Raw genomic sequence first — 16619 nt, 5'->3', positions numbered from 1 at the left:
GCTAAATCAACCAAAAAAGAAAAACAAGAGAACCCTACTCCAATAAATAAGTAAATCAGCGCTGGCTAATAATGATGATGATGATGATGATGATGATGATGATGATAAGAAATGGTCTTCCTGAGCCCTATGAAGGAAAGTCACAGAAGAAAAAGAGTTCTGTTGGTCTATAGACTGTCTGAGTAAGTACAGCCTACAGCCATCAACAACTGTCTCAAAAAACAAATAAGAATCTGAAGGTTCACAACACATAGAAATGCCGAATTTTTGAGGGATGAAAATGCTGTCTTCATCTTTACAAATTAAGTACATGTGTGGAAATACTCTTACTATACTCCAGAAATAGGTACAAGTATTTTGTGTCAAGTTTTAAAAATGAAGGTCAGGAGGCTCAGACAGGAGGCTAGGAGTGAAGGGCAGTCTGGAACATACAGTGAGAGACCCTTCTGGGACTGCGACAGAACGGGGTGAGTGCCCTACCAACCTTCAGGACTTGCGGTGAGCAAACACATGCTCCAGTCACCTGCAAATTCCAATACTGGAGCACACGCATCTTACATTGTTAGCCCTTTGCTTTTTGTTCCTTGAGACAGGGTCTCAAGTATCCTGTGCTGGCCTTGAGCTTGCTTGGTAGTCCAAGATGAACTTGACCTTCTGATCTGCTTGCTTCCACCTTCTCTGGGGCTGGGATTACAGGTATGGGCCACCATATTCAGTTTTATGCCTTGCTAGGTACTAAACTTGGGGTCTGTGTATGTCAGACAATATACCCTAGTAGTTGAGCTACCCCGATCTGCCCTTAAGTCGATTAAACATCAAACTAAAGTTGCATAAAACTCTATCATTTAAGTAAATGGGTTTCCAAATTTGATAACAAATGATTCTATATTATGTATTTCAGATGCATACAAATATCCATGATTATTCATATGACCCTCTTATTTACTTATCTTTTATGTTATTTTTGCTATCAAGACCAAAAGTACCTTCATTATCAAGAGAAAAGTAACAGAATGGGACTGGCAAGCTAGCTAGGGAAGAAGTTTGTCCACAACACTGACGGCCTGAATTTGTGCCAACTCCAGTAAGTTACGCCCTAACCCCCACACATGCACCAGGACACATGCGTACCCACACCCACACCCACACCCACGAAATCAAAATTTAAAAGATTGTTTAACAGAAATTTAAAAATCAAGAAAACTTCTTAGTCATTTATGATTGACCTTTGGAGTTTGAAAACTGTTCAGGTAAGAGGTCGATCTAAAATTCCAGTCCCTCCGGAAGGTTCCGTAACTCAATGAAATACTTATCTTTCTTCATACCACAATCTTACCTAGCATACAAATATGTACCCAAATTCCATGTGACTACTCATCACAAACATTCACAGGTGATGGACTCTTTCTTAGGCTTTGGTTATTTAATGACACCAGGCAGAAGACAGAGCATGCATGTGAAACTTCCACGTCTTCTGAGATTCCAGCGGAGATAAGACCATAGGATAGCTGGAATACCTGACCGGCTGATTTGAAATGGAACACTCCCAAGCCAAGAGCACTTCCTAAAGGGGGGGAGGGGAAGCTGACCCTGCCTGACACAGCAATCTCCCTCAGCGTCAGCAGAGCTAGCAGGGTCTATGTTTCCAGAAGAATCCCCGAAGAGACAGTGAAAGGTGTGCAGCTCTTTTCAGGGTCACCCGTGCTCCTGTAAGTAACCTTTCACCTACGCTTCATAAGCAAGTCCAATAAAGTCATTGGCATCACCAATAAATAAACAGCAGGAGCTTAGAGCACTTGTGTCTCTTGTGAAGGAGCCTGGTTAGATTCCCAGCACCTGCACGGTGCCTCACAACCATCAGTAATTCTAGTGCTAGGGGATCGTACACCCTCTTCTGACCTCCATGGGCTCCAGACACACACGTGGTATAATACATACATGCAGGTAAAATATGCATATGCACAAAACAACATAAACTTTAAAAAGTCATATATGTGTATATATATATATATATATATATACACACACACACACACACACACACACACACACACACACACACATATATATATATGGTAAGCTGTGGCCCATCCATGACATCCCAGCTACTCCAGAGGCTGAAGGGGAAAGATGGCAAGTTTGGGGACAGCCTGGGCTACATACCAAGACCCTGAATGAAAGAAAGAAACAGCAAATATGCAAGAAAGAAATAGGGTGGAGAAGAGGAGGGAAGGGGGATGAGGGAAGGAAAGAGAAAAGAAAAGGAGAGACCAAGAAAAAAGAAAAAAAAGGAAAGGGGGAGAAAAAGAATGGTGTTTTTGTAACTGTGTACAAAGTTTTGGAAATGCTCCACTCTCCAGGAAATGAAATCACAGAGCAGAGCAAAGCTGACCAAATGAATGGCAATCATACTTATCATTCTAGGTTTAGAAAACCAACCTTGTGGTTTAAAGTAAACGGCTATTCATTCAGGAACTATGTGCAATAAGGAGGCAGGCACTATTCTAGACACCAGAAATACAAAGGGGAACAGCAATCCTGTTCCAATGGAGTTTGCATGCGAAAACAGAAAGTACTGAGGTCTTTGACACACTAAATGCTACTTAAAACTCATTTCATAAAGAGCTATAATAAAGCACAACCATGTAAGCAAACGCCCAAAGCCAGGAAGTAAAATGTAAGAGAGAAAATTTTATTTACATCATCCATCTTCAAAAAATGCTCTGACAATAATTTTAGAGGCTGCTTAACATTCAACTCAACTTTAAATGAGTTAGTCATGTGCACATGGAATAATCAAAGAATATTCTCCCTAAAGCATCTACATGTGCTAAAGTGCGCACGCGCGCGCACACACACCCACACCCACACCCACACACACACACACACACTAACTCTTTAAAAACAGTGAAGGTGTAAGAATTAGGGTGTAAAACTGCCCCCTTCTGGGATTTCACAACGTCCCTGTATCCTAATTGGGATTTTAAAACTTGGAGAAGAAAATGTAAATTTAAGTCACATCAGGACCCCAAAATCAAGGTGGGATATACAAGAAATAAGTTTGCAAGAAACCTAATCCAATCCATTGTAGCATAATATTGTTAAATAAGACTTTCTCTAAAAGACATACTCTAAAGAAAGTAATATAAACTGGGTCCAATATTTCACAGCCTAGGATCTGGGCTGGGCCTAAGGGAAGCAAAGAGTAACTTGACGTTCCAACACTCTGCTGTTGGCAATGGGCAAGGACACCGCACCAAGGACTGTGTCAGCTTGTATGCAAACAGTGGTTCAATTGTGGCGGCAGGCTGCCATTTCAATATTTGAGCACTGCGCAAGCAGCATGACCAACAGTGCAGGCTGCAAGGTATTCTGTGCATGTGAACTCTCCCAGTTAATTAACAGAAGAAAAGAACTCATCCAAAGAGAACTGGGCCAGTTCCTGCTGCAACACGGGTCACAGAAGCACAGCGCCGGCACAGCACAGGCACCACAAATGAAAACAAAAGGTTGGGCGTGGTGGCTCCTGCCTGGAATCCCAGGACTGCCCGGGGCTGTACAGTGAGACCTGTCTCAGAATAAAAATGACAAGTCTAATGGCTAACCCATTGAGAGTTCCCTAACAGCAGGTGCTCTGCTCGGTGCCACACTTTAATATCAAATTCTTTTCCTGTCTTTTGTTTTGTTTTTCGAGACAGGGTTTCTCTGTGTAGCCCTGGCTGTCCTGGAACTCACAATGTAGACCAAACTGGCCTCAAACTCACAGAGATCCATCTATCTCTGCCTCCCAAGTTTTGGGATTAGAGGCGTGCACCAACACTGCCCAGCTTTAATATTAATTTTTTTACCTTTCTAATTGATTTATTTATTTTTTATTGAGCTATATATTTTCTCCACTCCCCTCCTTTCCTCCCCACTTCCCTTCTACCCTTTCCCACAACCCCCATGCTCCCAATTTACTCAGGAGATCTTGTCTTTTTCTATTTCCCATGTCAATGAGAAATATTAAATTTTAAAACCACCACAAATTCTCAATTTGAAAAACTGGTAGACATAATTTAATATTCAGTGAGTGACAAGAACTGGTATCCAATCCGACGGGACTGCAAACTGTCTGTGGACTCTACTGCCAAACAGCCTTCTGAGGAGCAAATTGAGGCAGCTCTGCTGACATACTGGTCCCAGGGAAGGGACTTTTCCCCACTCAAAAGAACCTGCATGGTTCTGAAGGCACTAGGATTCCCTTCTGAAACCACACCCTTTTCAAGGCAATACCTCTTCCAGAGGCCTTGCCTCCCATGCAGCCTCCTTTTGGGCGGGAGGTGGATCACAGACCACAAAAACAAGGGCTCTTGGCAGCTCCATGCTGCAGTTTAGGTTACTGAAGGGTCCTGGTTTTGCCTATCATCCTGAGGGAACCGGGTAATCCTTACTTATTTTTGGTTATGATTATAGGGGTTTGTTATATTATTGTCTGTTCAGCTGATTTCTGAAACAGGCTCAGGCTAGCCTCAAACTTAAATTTGAGATCTTCCTGCCCCAGACTCCTGGGTAAAATACTAATAAATGCTAAAGTCCCTGGCTCTAGCATTATATGGCATTATTGTAAAGTCTTTATTGTTGCATTACAGAAGCAAATGGTATTTAAGTAAGAAAAAGAAATAATTTTTTCCTGCATCTTATATCTGACAGCAGCAAAACTCTTCACACAAATGTAGTAAACCTAGGCTTGCCAAACAAGGGCGCTAGTGAGAGAAACCAACACTCTGGTCGCTCTTGTTTGAATCTTACACACACTGAATGGACACAATCGAGGAACAGGTGTTCCCCCACTCAGATTATCTCAGAACAGGCATTTGGAAGGGTTAGGCCTGGTGTCCAAGACATCTGTTTACACGTTACAGAGTGGACCTTCTGGAGCTTTCCAAGGGAAAGTTTGCTGAACTTTCCAATCGTGACTGTTGCTAGAAGCCAAAGCAGCAGACGATCTTTCCAAGGACAAAACAGTTCCTTAAGAATCATGCCTGTTCTCTCGGTGTGCTCTGCTCGTCTGTTAAAAACTGGCCTCAGAGACTAATCACAGGGGCACATCCCTACAATCCCAGCACTCCTAAGACGAGACAGGAGGATAAGCAATTCAGGTCAGCCTGAGCTACATAAGAATTTCTCTTTATAACAACAACAACAACAACAACAACATTTTAAAAAGAAGGAGAAGAAAAGAAATCTTGGGCTGAGGGCATGCCCATAGCGGATAAAGCTGTTTAACTCCTGCGCAGGAGCCTCTAACAAAAGACGGCAATCTCCCTAGGCTGCTGATGCTTCTTTTAAAATTTCTTACTTTTATTTTATGTGTGCAAGACTTCTGCCCGCATAGTGCATGTTTATATACTATGTCCATGTCTGGTGCCCACAGAGGCCAGAAGAGGGTATGATATCCCCCTGCAACTGGAGTTAAAGGTGGTTGTGACCCACCATGTATGTGCTGGGAACCAAACCCAGAGCAGTCAGTGCTCTGAACTGCCTGGCCATGAAGTCTCCAGCCCTTAACAGAAGAAAAGCAATGGTGGTGAGCTCATCCTTCCTATTTACTGAACACACTCTATGCTTTGGTTACAAAAATGAATGCACCATAATCCTTAGGAAGCTGACTTTCTGAGTGTGAGGGGAGACCTGGTGTATTTTGATGAACTTTATGGGGGTAGGGGGAACAAACTGGGGGTGGGGTGCAGAGATGAGTGAAGTACAAAGATGGCCAAATAAATGCAAATAAGCCGGATAGTCCCTGAGGCCCGCTCTCCCAGACTGTTTCCCTCTTTCCTATGTGGTGGACCTACCAATTCCCTTCCAAGGCTTCCCTATGCTGCCTCCTTCTGAGCTCCCCGGACAGCCTTGCCTCTCCGCTGGCTTCCGTTCACCCAGCTGGACTGAGACTCCCAAGCCTCTCTCCTTTAGCCTGGATCTCTCGCTTGGCCCCCCCAACAAAGGATACCCACATCTTTGATCAACATCTCCTGCGTACCGACTGGCACCTCCAACCTAGCACTTAGGTCGCGAGCTGAATGCAGCTCTGTCTCTTTTACTCTCTTAATTTACTCTCTTAATTACAGCCCCCAGGATCTACTGAGAACCTGAGAACCAACTACGACTCCTGGCTAACTCTCCCCCAGTTGTCTGGTTGGTCCTCAAGATCTCCAGCTTCCACCCGTCTTCTCTCCATCCAGAGCAAAGGTGGGTGGCTACAGTCTGCATCTTAGCTACTGTTTGATCATACTCAAAAGGACTCATTTAGGCAAAACCACACCTTGGTCTAAATAGCCTACGTTATCTTCCCCATTCCTATCTAGGTAAGTCGAAACCTTTTAACAACAAAATGCCTCTGTTACTTTTATAGGAATTTGCAGCCTGACAGGACCCCTTTGCCTAGCCTTCAAGTCGCAGCTCAGATATTGCTTTCCCTAAGGAGCTTTGCCTCCGCTGCCTCCCCCCCACCCCACTCCTATGAGAACGAGCATTTGTGCCTGCCTTCTCACTGGACCTCCACACTGGGGTGAGCTACTGGAACCTCTCTACACGGCTGGCACTTAAAAGTTTTCAAATGATCAACTGATTTCTTTTTCTCTAGAACACAGTTTAACTATTCCTGACTTCGTATGAACTACAGTATCTGCGTGGGGTTTCCAAATACAACAAGAGTCGTTTAAGAGCCATTTCTTCTTTTTCTTAGCCATGGTCCAAGCAGCCAAACACAGGGAGGGTCCCAAGTCTAGAGTTCTTTCTTTTACAGTACGTACAGCAGAACTTTAAATTTAGGACCTTGTGGGGATGTGCGAGGATGCCACAACTTCCTGCTTTCCTACGATGACTGTAATAGACAATTAGCACTTACAGTTTTATGTGTGTGCTTTAAGCCACAGCCACTCTGAGAGCAGACTGTGCTGTTAAACCCATAGTTCTGATGGAGGAACTGGCGCTCAGAGATATCAATAACTTGCCTAAAGTTATAGAACTAGTTGGTGAAGAAATTAAAATTCAAACTTCTGGCAATATGACTCTAGAATCTCCACTTGGGCAACAGAAAACAGAAAATGAATGCGGTACAGATGAATAACTCCATGCACGCATGCATGAAACCAGTAGACTGGCCAGACTGACCCAACCAGGATTTGATAGTAAGTGGGAATGTGGATAACACAAAATACATGCATATTTGATTCTCTACAGCCTTTATGGAAGGCACAGGATTCAAACACGTTAAAAAGATAGACATTGTAAATTCTCTTAGGAGTGCCCCCAAGGAGTAAGACTTTGGCTCCAATCTCTTCCTCACTGGGAGGGGAGCTGGCAGATTCACCATCCAGCAGGCAGAGACAGGATTTGCTTCCAGTGTCAGGCAGGCTAGGATACTCAGCCACCATGAGGTAAGGAGAGAAGACATGCCCGAGAAAGTGCAGCCTCGTTTGCAGCTTACCTCCCTCAGCTCCAGTCTCTGGGCTACAGCTTCTAGGCTCTCCTGGCCGGTGCTCTCCACAGACAGAGTGAACTCCACAAACTCATTATTAAGCAGCTGGATCCGTGCAACCAGGCAGCTCTTGCTGGACACAGTGTAGCGCCGGGTGCGTTTCAATTTCAGCCCAAATGGCAGTGGCATCTTCTCCCTTCGACAGTGGAGGGACCAGGAAGGAGCAATCCAGCAGTGATGGAGCCAAACAAAAGCGACCCTCTCGTGTCAGAACAAACTCTAGTCTCCAGTTGCTCACCCAACAGCCGCCGCCGTCATTAAAAAGCAACCGAGTCTCCGAAGGCCAAGCGATGGGAGCATCCACGCCAGCGCTGAGGAAAGAGGGAAGCAGTTACTATGGGCTTTGCCATTAAAATTTTAAAAAGAAAAAAAAAAACAAAAAACAAACAAAAAAACCCAGATGTAACTGAATCTAAAGAATAAGCTCTGCCTCTCTGCTGGAATAGGAAAGCTCTAACAGGGGGGTAGCAGGAAAGTTTATCAGGAGGGTTGAGGGTGGGGCCCAGGGTCAGACCCCACCCCTCATTCTACCACACTCACTTCTAGAGATAGCAGCCCTGGCTGTTAGGATTAAATGAGATAATGCCCAGCACCTCTAGAACGGCAAAACATTAGTGGCCGGCTTGCTAGTTTGGAGGAAAGGTTTTTTCATAGGTAACTCTCTCGAGTTTCCCAAGACTTAGGTGTCTTCAGTTCCCGACTGTGTTTAAGTGCAGAACTGGTCCTTCAGGCAAATTAACCTTGAACCCCAAATGGGGAGAATAATCCCATCTTTCTAACATATGGCAACTGTGAGGTTCAAAGGAGATGAAGTGCTTAACAAGAATTTCTAAAGCCCCTTCTGCTTCATCATTAACATCACCACAAAGATTTGAGTATAAACAAGTTATAAGCACCCTAAAGACGCTCCTTCTCGAATCTTAGCATTCTGAAAAGCGTGCTCTGGACTCCTCTCCCGGGTAGGAACACCTAAGGAGGCTGTGGACGCTCACCTAAAGAGAAGGGCGAGGTCCTAAACGCCATCCTGGTTAAAGAGAGCAAGCAAGACTGGGCAAGCCCATGTAGCCAATGCAGCGGAGAGCCTCAGCTCCGGATCCTCCGAGTCCCCTCCCTGGGAGAAAAAGCTAGTGGCGTTGCCGGGCCAACGGGGAATGTCGGAAGCCTCGCGAGCCCCGGAACCCTCCGCCTGCGGCCCCGTTTCCGGGCGGACGTGCTCCAAAGGGACCGGCCCCCTGTGCTCGGAGGAGGGAGGATTTAAAGGGGCCGGCGTTAGTCCTCCAGGCAGGGAGAGATTGGTCGAGCAGTTTGAGGTTGTATCCACGTCAACAGCAGCCCCCAAACACGCTACTTTTCAAACCGTACTTGTTGATGGTAACTTCTGCGGTGAGATAAACTGGGGGAGAGAGACATCTCGGGATTTTTATGCCAACTAGAGTTATTTTCTCCTAAACAATTTGACAAAAATCTCAGCTATTTCCACCCCTCGCACTGCTGTCAGTCTCACCCTCCGCCCCTTCCTCCGGGGACAAATCGTTTAGCCTGGCAGGGTCCTAGCTGATTACCCGATTTGGGTGCGAGACCGCGCGGTGGGGCAGTCTGTCCCCAAGCCTCGCCAGGCAAACAGAACCCAGGCCTCAGCAGAAGCTGCTCTCTCGGCCTCACACTCACGGGAACCTAGCTGGGTATCCTCCGGCTTTCTCCACTGCTCCCAGCCTTCTTTTCTGTCCTGCTCGCCAGCCTGAGACTCAACCCCTGAGGTCTGAGCACTCAGGCCTGCGAAAGGACTGAACTAGAAAATGAGGTTTAGACTTTGCCAAACTTAACGTCTTGGAGTTCCGTTCCACAAATGTGCGCTGCCGTCTCTGAGCACAGGGCAGATGATGAGCATCTTGAGGAAATCTAAGACGAATCCTAAGCCGCCTCTGCCCTTAAGGAGATTACAGGCATCTATAATTATATTCAGAGCTGTATCGCTAGCAGGGATATGGTCAAAGTTTCTAAATTTTTGTTTTGCTTTTTGGAGCTCTATAGTGTGGTGATCTCCCAGCCACCATTCCGGAGAGATAAAACAAGCATAAAAACAAGGGGCAGAGAGGAATGCCAAAGGGGAAAGTGGAACCTACAACATTACTTTAACATTTGCTGAAAGCCTTCCTTGGGTAAAAGCACTGATCCATAGAAGGAATGGGAGTGGGGGCTATAATAAGAGAGTTTCGATCTGCAATATTTTTCAAAGTTCTTTGTTGTTTCAGAGTATAAACAGATGAAGCAGAAATTTTAAAAAAGCAAGAAATTGAAAACACTTGAAAAAAAACCCACACCTTAAACAAGCTTTCAGCCAGAAGAGAGACCAATAATGTTTCTGTAAATTTAAAAACAAAAACCATGGTTAGTATGCAAAGGATTATCGCCAAGAGATAAAGTTGTAGGTTTCAGACTTACAATTGTGGTAACTGGAAACATTAAGCAATGTGCAGAAAAAGATAGCTTCATATGTCCAAAGGGATGACATCTTATTGGGTCCTGACAAATGTGTTAATGTCTTCACTGTGAAGATGGAACTATGCCTTAAACACAGTATACTACACTACATAGCTTAATTATTAACTCTAGTTCTGATTAGGTAAACTCAAATTTCCAGTTGTTCCTGAGATTGGAAATGTTTTACAGCATTGGGAAAGAGGAAAAGCCAATTTTTTTCCTCTTTTCTTTTGGCAGTTGTTATAATTTGCTTGTTATATTTCTGTGTTTTTCCTCCTAAGAATATCTGGTTTCTTGGTTACTCATATAAAACCCACTGTGGCAAAAGTCCTGCTTAGTAACTTTAAAATTTATAATTGATGAATATATCTTAATGATATCATAAGTTCTGTTTAACTACTAATGCCAGGAAGTAGAAATTTAAGGTACTCTGGGGAGAGCTGATTTAGGTGTCAACTACTAAATGAAATAGGCTATAAACAGCCTTTAAAGGAAAAAAAACAGTATAATTTCTCTACAAAACTATTTCATTGCTGAATAAGAAAAATATGCATATTAAATTCTGCTTCATAGGTCTGCTCTGTTAGTAAGTTCATTTTTATTTTCTTGTCCATATTCCCCTCCAAACGTTTCTCAAATCCACTTTAAGCCTGAATCTCACGGGATACCCACCCCAAATCACTCACCACATGTTCATGGAACCTTGCCACTATTCCTTTAGCATTAAATAATCACTGAAAAGGAAGTATCTGGCATTTTTAGAACTTGAAATGAATCTCATGTCTCTCACAAAAGATTTGTGCATTGGTAATCTACAGTTAAATGGCCTACAAACAAAACAACTATTTTCAGAGTGAAATTGCTGAACTAAAAAAGAAAAAGAAAAAGAAATCTTTCAGTAACTATTAGCTCGTAAATGTTCACAACGTGTTTTCTAGCATTATCAATTATCATAAGGTTTTCTCATCGGGGGCTGGGGATAAGACTGGCGTGCTCAGAGAGGCCAATCTAATCAGGGTTTGCAAAAATTACCGAAATTGCAGATCCAAGAATTCTCCAGCAGTAAAGACGCTTTACTCCAAAACCGAAACAAGGAGTTGCCAAACAGTTCTTCCTTTATGCCCCTTGTCGCCAAAGTTATCAGGCAACTTTCATACTCCACATTCCGAAATAGTCCACATATTCCGAGAGGCACAAATATGCCCAAGATTTCAAACTCTGATCCAGAATTAAACCGCAGTCATCCGCGGAGGAGTCCGGAATAGAAGTTCCAGACTCTTTTTAGAAATGACTCTAGGAGATCAGAGCGAGCCTGCGAAGCGAAGACTTCGCTCTTTGTTACGCCCCTGCCCGAGTGCCCCGCGCCTCACCTGCTCCCGCTCCCGCCGGGTCGGGGCTGCGCGCCGGCTCTGCGTCCCGCCTCCCCGGGCTCCGCTCGCCCGCCTGCGTCCGGGCCCGTGAACCGACCGCACAACTTGCCCGCACCCGCCCGGCCGCAGCGGGACTCGCTGGGGAAGCTCAGGGGCTGGGGCCGGAGCTGCGGGGCCCGCGTCCCTCCCCCTGGGCCGGGCGCGCGGATCCGGGGAGGCGGCGGCGCGTGACCTCAGAGAGCTGGAATGCGGGCGGCGGGGCGCGGGGGAGGCCGGACAGCTGCGCCCGGCCGCCGGGGAGGGGGCGCGCCACTGCTGTTTTTAACCGTGTGACCAGTTATTTTAAGTTTCCAAATAAAGCTGAGCTTTAAGAAATAAAAAATAAAAAAGGAAGGGAGGGGGACGTTATTTTGGGTCCAGGTAGAAAGGGATCTGGTGCTTTATTTGAGTAGGGGGTCTGTAAAGTAACTGGAGTTACTGGTGTATTATTGTACATTGCTGAAGACGGTTCAAAACGTTCCACACACACACACACCCCCACTTAGTGCCTGCCCCTCCAGTAAGTACACACCGCTCCTCCGTAGGAACTCGAGAGAGAAGCTGACGTCTGACACAAATGGGCATGGGGCTGGAGGTACTGCTTCCTCGGAATCCACTTGATGGGAGCACAGAGCATGCGAGAGAGGAGAGTTCTAGAAATAAGGGTGACCAGGGAAGTTATTCTAGACCTCAAGTTCTGATAGCTGAGCTTTACCTTGGGGACCACTGGGAAGGACTAACAAACCCGAAAGGTAGCTATGGGAGTAGTTTGGAGGGAAAGAGAACTGGGGAGCTGACCCCACCCCCACCCCCAGACAATTGAGACTCCTGGGGAACAGGATCCCCCAGAGAGAACAGTATGCATACTCAGGGCAGAATCAAGCTTCGGGATCAGATTGTTTGGATTCAAATCCCAGCTCCAACCCTTACTGGCAAATCCCCTAGTTTTTGTGGACTTGCTTCCTCTCCCCAAAGCTGGGAATGATCGCGATCCAGTAACCTTGAGTAAAATACGTGTGGAAGGTTTCACTCAATTCTAGGCCCAGCTACCAGTGCTCATTATTACATTGGATTCTGGCTGCCCCTCATCGTGGGCACGTGGCATCAGCTCCTCAGTGTCTTTCCCTTTCAGCTACCCCATGGTTTAGTTACCTCTCTCTCTCTCTGGTTTTTGGTCCTTTCCAGTGATCTCCCAAGGTGAAGTTCAGCTAACAGACCTCTAAGGGTGATCTAGAATGGCTGGCCCCCTCGCCACCCTTACTGCTCTCTTCTTCCCGGCATGCCTGCTGCTCCCCATCGAGAGGATCTGGGTGGCACCTCCAGACCCTTCCCATTTGTGTCAGCCGTCCACACCTCTCCAACTCAATCCAGGACTCTACTTCCAAGACACAGTTCTAGCCACCCTGTAGCTGTGGCACTTGGCAGGATTATTAAAAATTGTTTCACGGAGGCTTCTTTTATATCTCCTAGAATTATGAGGGAAGTACTGGGCAGACAGTAGGCACTAAATAAAAACGTGTTAATTGAATCGGGAAGAAAATGAAAGAATTTTAAAAATAGAAAATGATCATAAAACCCAAGTGGTGCTTTAGACAACTGAGCTGAACTCCTTCGCAGCCTACAAATGTCAGCTCCCAGCCATGCACGTAAGCTCTATTTTCCCTCGTGTTAATTTGGCAGAAACATCCCCACAGCAAGGCAGGAAGACAACCCCTCCCAAGTACTGGGTATAAGACAGTCATTAACTTACACTTCCCCCGAAAGAGAGTGAGGTCATTTATATAGTTCAACCCCAACATACACAAAATAATTAAGTACAAGCCTTGCCAGCCTGCCTGCTGGACATCCAGGTCTTTCTGGAGATGGTTATTTCAGTCCTCTGTATCCGCACAGAGATATGGGCTATTATACACATGTGCACATGCTTACTTCTTTTTACCCAGAAAGTGCTACATCATACACTCCTACAATTGAAGGTAATTCTTTTCTTCGTTTTTTGTTTGTTGTTTTCTAGAGACAGGATTTCTCTGGGTAACTTTGGCTGTCCTGGAACTCAAGCTGTAGACCAGGCAAAAGTTATACTATTATTATTATTATTTTGGTTTTGAGACAGGGTTTCTCTGTGTAGCCCTGGCTGTCCTAGAACTCAGAGATCCTCCTGCATCTGCCTCCTGAGTGCTGGGATAAAAGGCATGTGCCACCGCCACCAGGCAGTAATTCTTATTAAAATATATAAATGCAAATCAAAAAGAGTGTTGAAAAGATGATGGTTCAGCAAGTAGAGGCAAGCACTGTTCTTTCAGGGGGGCTGTGTTCAATTCCTAGCTTCCGTGTTAGGCGGTTCATAACCTGCAACTCTAGCTCCAAAGGGGACCCAGTATCTCCAGTGTCCGCTGTACCTGCACTTGTACGCACATATCTACCCCTTTCACACACACATGCAATTAAGGGTAAATCTTCAACAAAACTGTAGAAAGGAAGGAAGGAAGGAAGCAAGCTCTGACATAAAATAACGAAAGACAAAATTATAAGCAGGGACAAAACTGTGGTCTGGGAGATCCACTGACTACTACTTTTTTTTTTTTTTTTTTTTTTGGTTTTTCGAGACAGGGTTTCTCTGTGGCTTTGGAGCCTGTCCTGGAACTAGCTCTTGTAGACCAGGCTGGTCTCGAACTCACAGAGATCCGCCTGCCTCTGCCTCCCGAGTGCTGGGATTAAAGGCGTGCGCCACCACTGCCCGGCTGACTACTACTTTTTAATGATGTATTTTTGTGCATATACATGTTTGTATGTATGTGTGTGCACATGAATGCAAATGTTTTTGGAGGCTGAGAAAAGACACTGAATGCCCTAGAGCTGGAGTTGCAAGCCCAATGTGGGTGCTAGGAACCCAACATGGGCCTCTGCAAGAACAATCCATGCTCTTCATTGCCTCCAGCTCCTCAAACAGTATTTTCTTAGTTCAGTTAATTCGCTTTGGTTCTTGGGGACCATCCATCATATATTACTACATGAATTATCATTCACTGTAAGAATCCATACTTGCTTTAGCCTACAAAGACAAGAATGTCTAGAGATAGGGCGGAGATCAGAACCAACAAACGGGAGATGTTAGGGCTGGAGAGATGTCTTGGTGGTTAAGAGCACTTGTTGCTCTTGTAGAGGACCCCGGTTCAATTCCTAGCACTCACATGGTAGCTCACAGGCATCTGTAGAGCTGGTTCCAGGAGCCCTGACAGGTGCAATCACCCCTTTTCCTGAAATCTTGGCCCTCATCTCTGATTCCCTCACTCAGCGCTGCGCTAGGTACAACACCTCCACACACTCAGGAGTTGTAGTAAGGAGGAGCGGGCTGCGTCCAGTCCCAGACTGGCTTACACCCGGGCCCTGCAGGCTGTTTGTCCTCCCGGCCACTTGGCTAGCTTATACCCGAAATAACCATACAGAAATTGTATTAATTAAATTACTGCCTGGCCCATTATCTCTAGCTTCTTATTGGCTAATTCTCACATCTTGATCTAACCCATTTCTTTTTTTTTTTTTTTTTTTTTTTTTTTTTTTGGTTTTTCGAGACAGGGTTTCTCTGCAGCTTTTTTAGAGCCTGTCCTGGAACTAGCTCTTGTAGACCAGGTTGGCCTCGAACTCACAGAGATCCGCCTGCCTCTGCCTCCCGAGTGCTGGGATTAAAGGCGTGCGCCACCACCGCCTGGCGATCTAACCCATTTCTAATAAGCTGTGTTCAGCATGAGGTCGTGGTTTACGAGCGTGAGTCTAACCAGCGTGGCCTGAACCCACGACCCTGGGATTAAGAGTCCCATGCTCTACCGACTGAGATAGCTGGGTGGCAAAATGCGGCCCGCTCCTCCGTACAACAAGTAGTGGTGATTTTTGAGGACCAGTTGTCTTGGACTTCAAGAAAGTGATGTTGGCCACATTTGCATTTAAATGGCCAGGACAACAGAAAGGGTGCCAGCCTCCTAGCCACAGAGACTGACTGGTGTGAGGGCGATTCCCAACACTCACACTCGGGCTTCGTTTTAAACAATTTTATTTATTATTTTCTCTGGCCAGGGTGGGGCTGTTGTATGGAGGTCAGAGGACAACCGTGTGCAGCTGGCTCTCTCCGTGCATCTTTACTCACATCCCAGAGACTGAACTCAGGTGTCCAGACTCGGATCACGGGAGGGAGGCAGTACTGTCGCCCGCAGGCCCCGAGCATCTATAGATTCTGATCCAAAGGCAGACATACCATTGAGATTCAGTACTGAAGAGAAACATCTGTTCTCTCAACCTGTACTAGAAGCCGGTGGTTTGCATGGAGATAGACAAACAAGATGCATGTCTTGTCCCCTCAAGGACTCATCCTGTGAACAATACGCGACGTGAAGTAAGAAAACTTACACAAAGGTATAACCCAAACAGATTGATAATGCCTAGTTAATCATTGTGAGGATCCTGTTTGAGTCTGGAAAGACAATACAAGGTCACTAAACATTCAAGGAAAATAAAACCATTCCAAGCTGGGGAAAAACAACCACCTCTGCCTCCCTTCTTCCACAGGCTGATAAAGCAGGCTCTCTTGCTCTCTCTCCTCTCTCTCTCTCTCTCTCTCTCTCTCTCTCTCATACACACACACACACACACACACACACACACACACACACACCATAAAATCCCTCTGAAATGTAGCCCTGAGGGAGGACTGGAAACACAGGGGACACCATTGTTAGAGAACTTAGGCTTTGCAGAGCTGAAGCTGGCACTCAGGCCCTGCCAGCTTCATAACCAAGGCTCTTTTTCAGTTTGCTCCTCTATCTGGAAGGTGGCCAAGAACCCTCTTAGCTGGCACTGTAGTTCATTGTGATCTGGCTCTCATACTATCCCTTAGGAGAAAAATATGCCATTTGTCATGGGGCAGTTTATTTTTTTGTAAGACTAATACTTCCAGTCCCTTCAAGGATGTGGATTGTGAGGTTGCATCTTACAGGGAAGCACCCTGAACAGCCTCCAATCCCTAAGTGCCACTGGCTTAGTGGGGACACTCTCTCTATGACTCAGACTCTTTATCATCTGAGATCTGAACATGTTTGAGTTCTCAAATACCCTGCAATTCTCTTCCATAAATGTAAGCTGGTTGTCCTAAAAAGAGAACCCTGTCTTCAATACCTTTAATAAATTCCTTGTTATAAATTAAAAACAAAACAGAA

General features: G+C 45.5%; 1 protein-coding gene across 5 annotated transcripts in view; it reads right to left on the bottom strand.

Moving 5' to 3' along the window:
* Positions 1 to 16619, bottom strand: part of Ptpn21 (protein tyrosine phosphatase non-receptor type 21) — a 70965-nt gene that overhangs the window by 50252 nt on the left and 4094 nt on the right. The window contains exons 1-2 of one of the 5 annotated variants that reach the window (XM_038336325.1): positions 11374 to 11539; positions 7472 to 7833 (exon numbers count right to left, since the gene is read on the bottom strand). In XM_038336325.1, the coding sequence (XP_038192253.1) occupies positions 7472 to 7651 (180 nt within the window). In that variant the 5' untranslated portion in view covers positions 7652 to 7833; positions 11374 to 11539. Of the gene's footprint in view, positions 1 to 7471; positions 7834 to 8514; positions 8894 to 9964; positions 10278 to 11035; positions 11342 to 11373; positions 11540 to 16619 lie in introns of those variants that run through there. The other 4 variants (XM_038336328.1, XM_038336329.1, XM_038336326.1 and 1 more) reach the window with 4 other exon arrangements.

Source organism: Arvicola amphibius, chromosome 7 (genome assembly GCF_903992535.2).
Source record: "Arvicola amphibius chromosome 7, mArvAmp1.2, whole genome shotgun sequence".
NCBI lineage: Eukaryota > Metazoa > Chordata > Mammalia > Rodentia > Cricetidae > Arvicola > Arvicola amphibius.
This window is presented reverse-complemented; position numbering and strand designations above follow the sequence as displayed.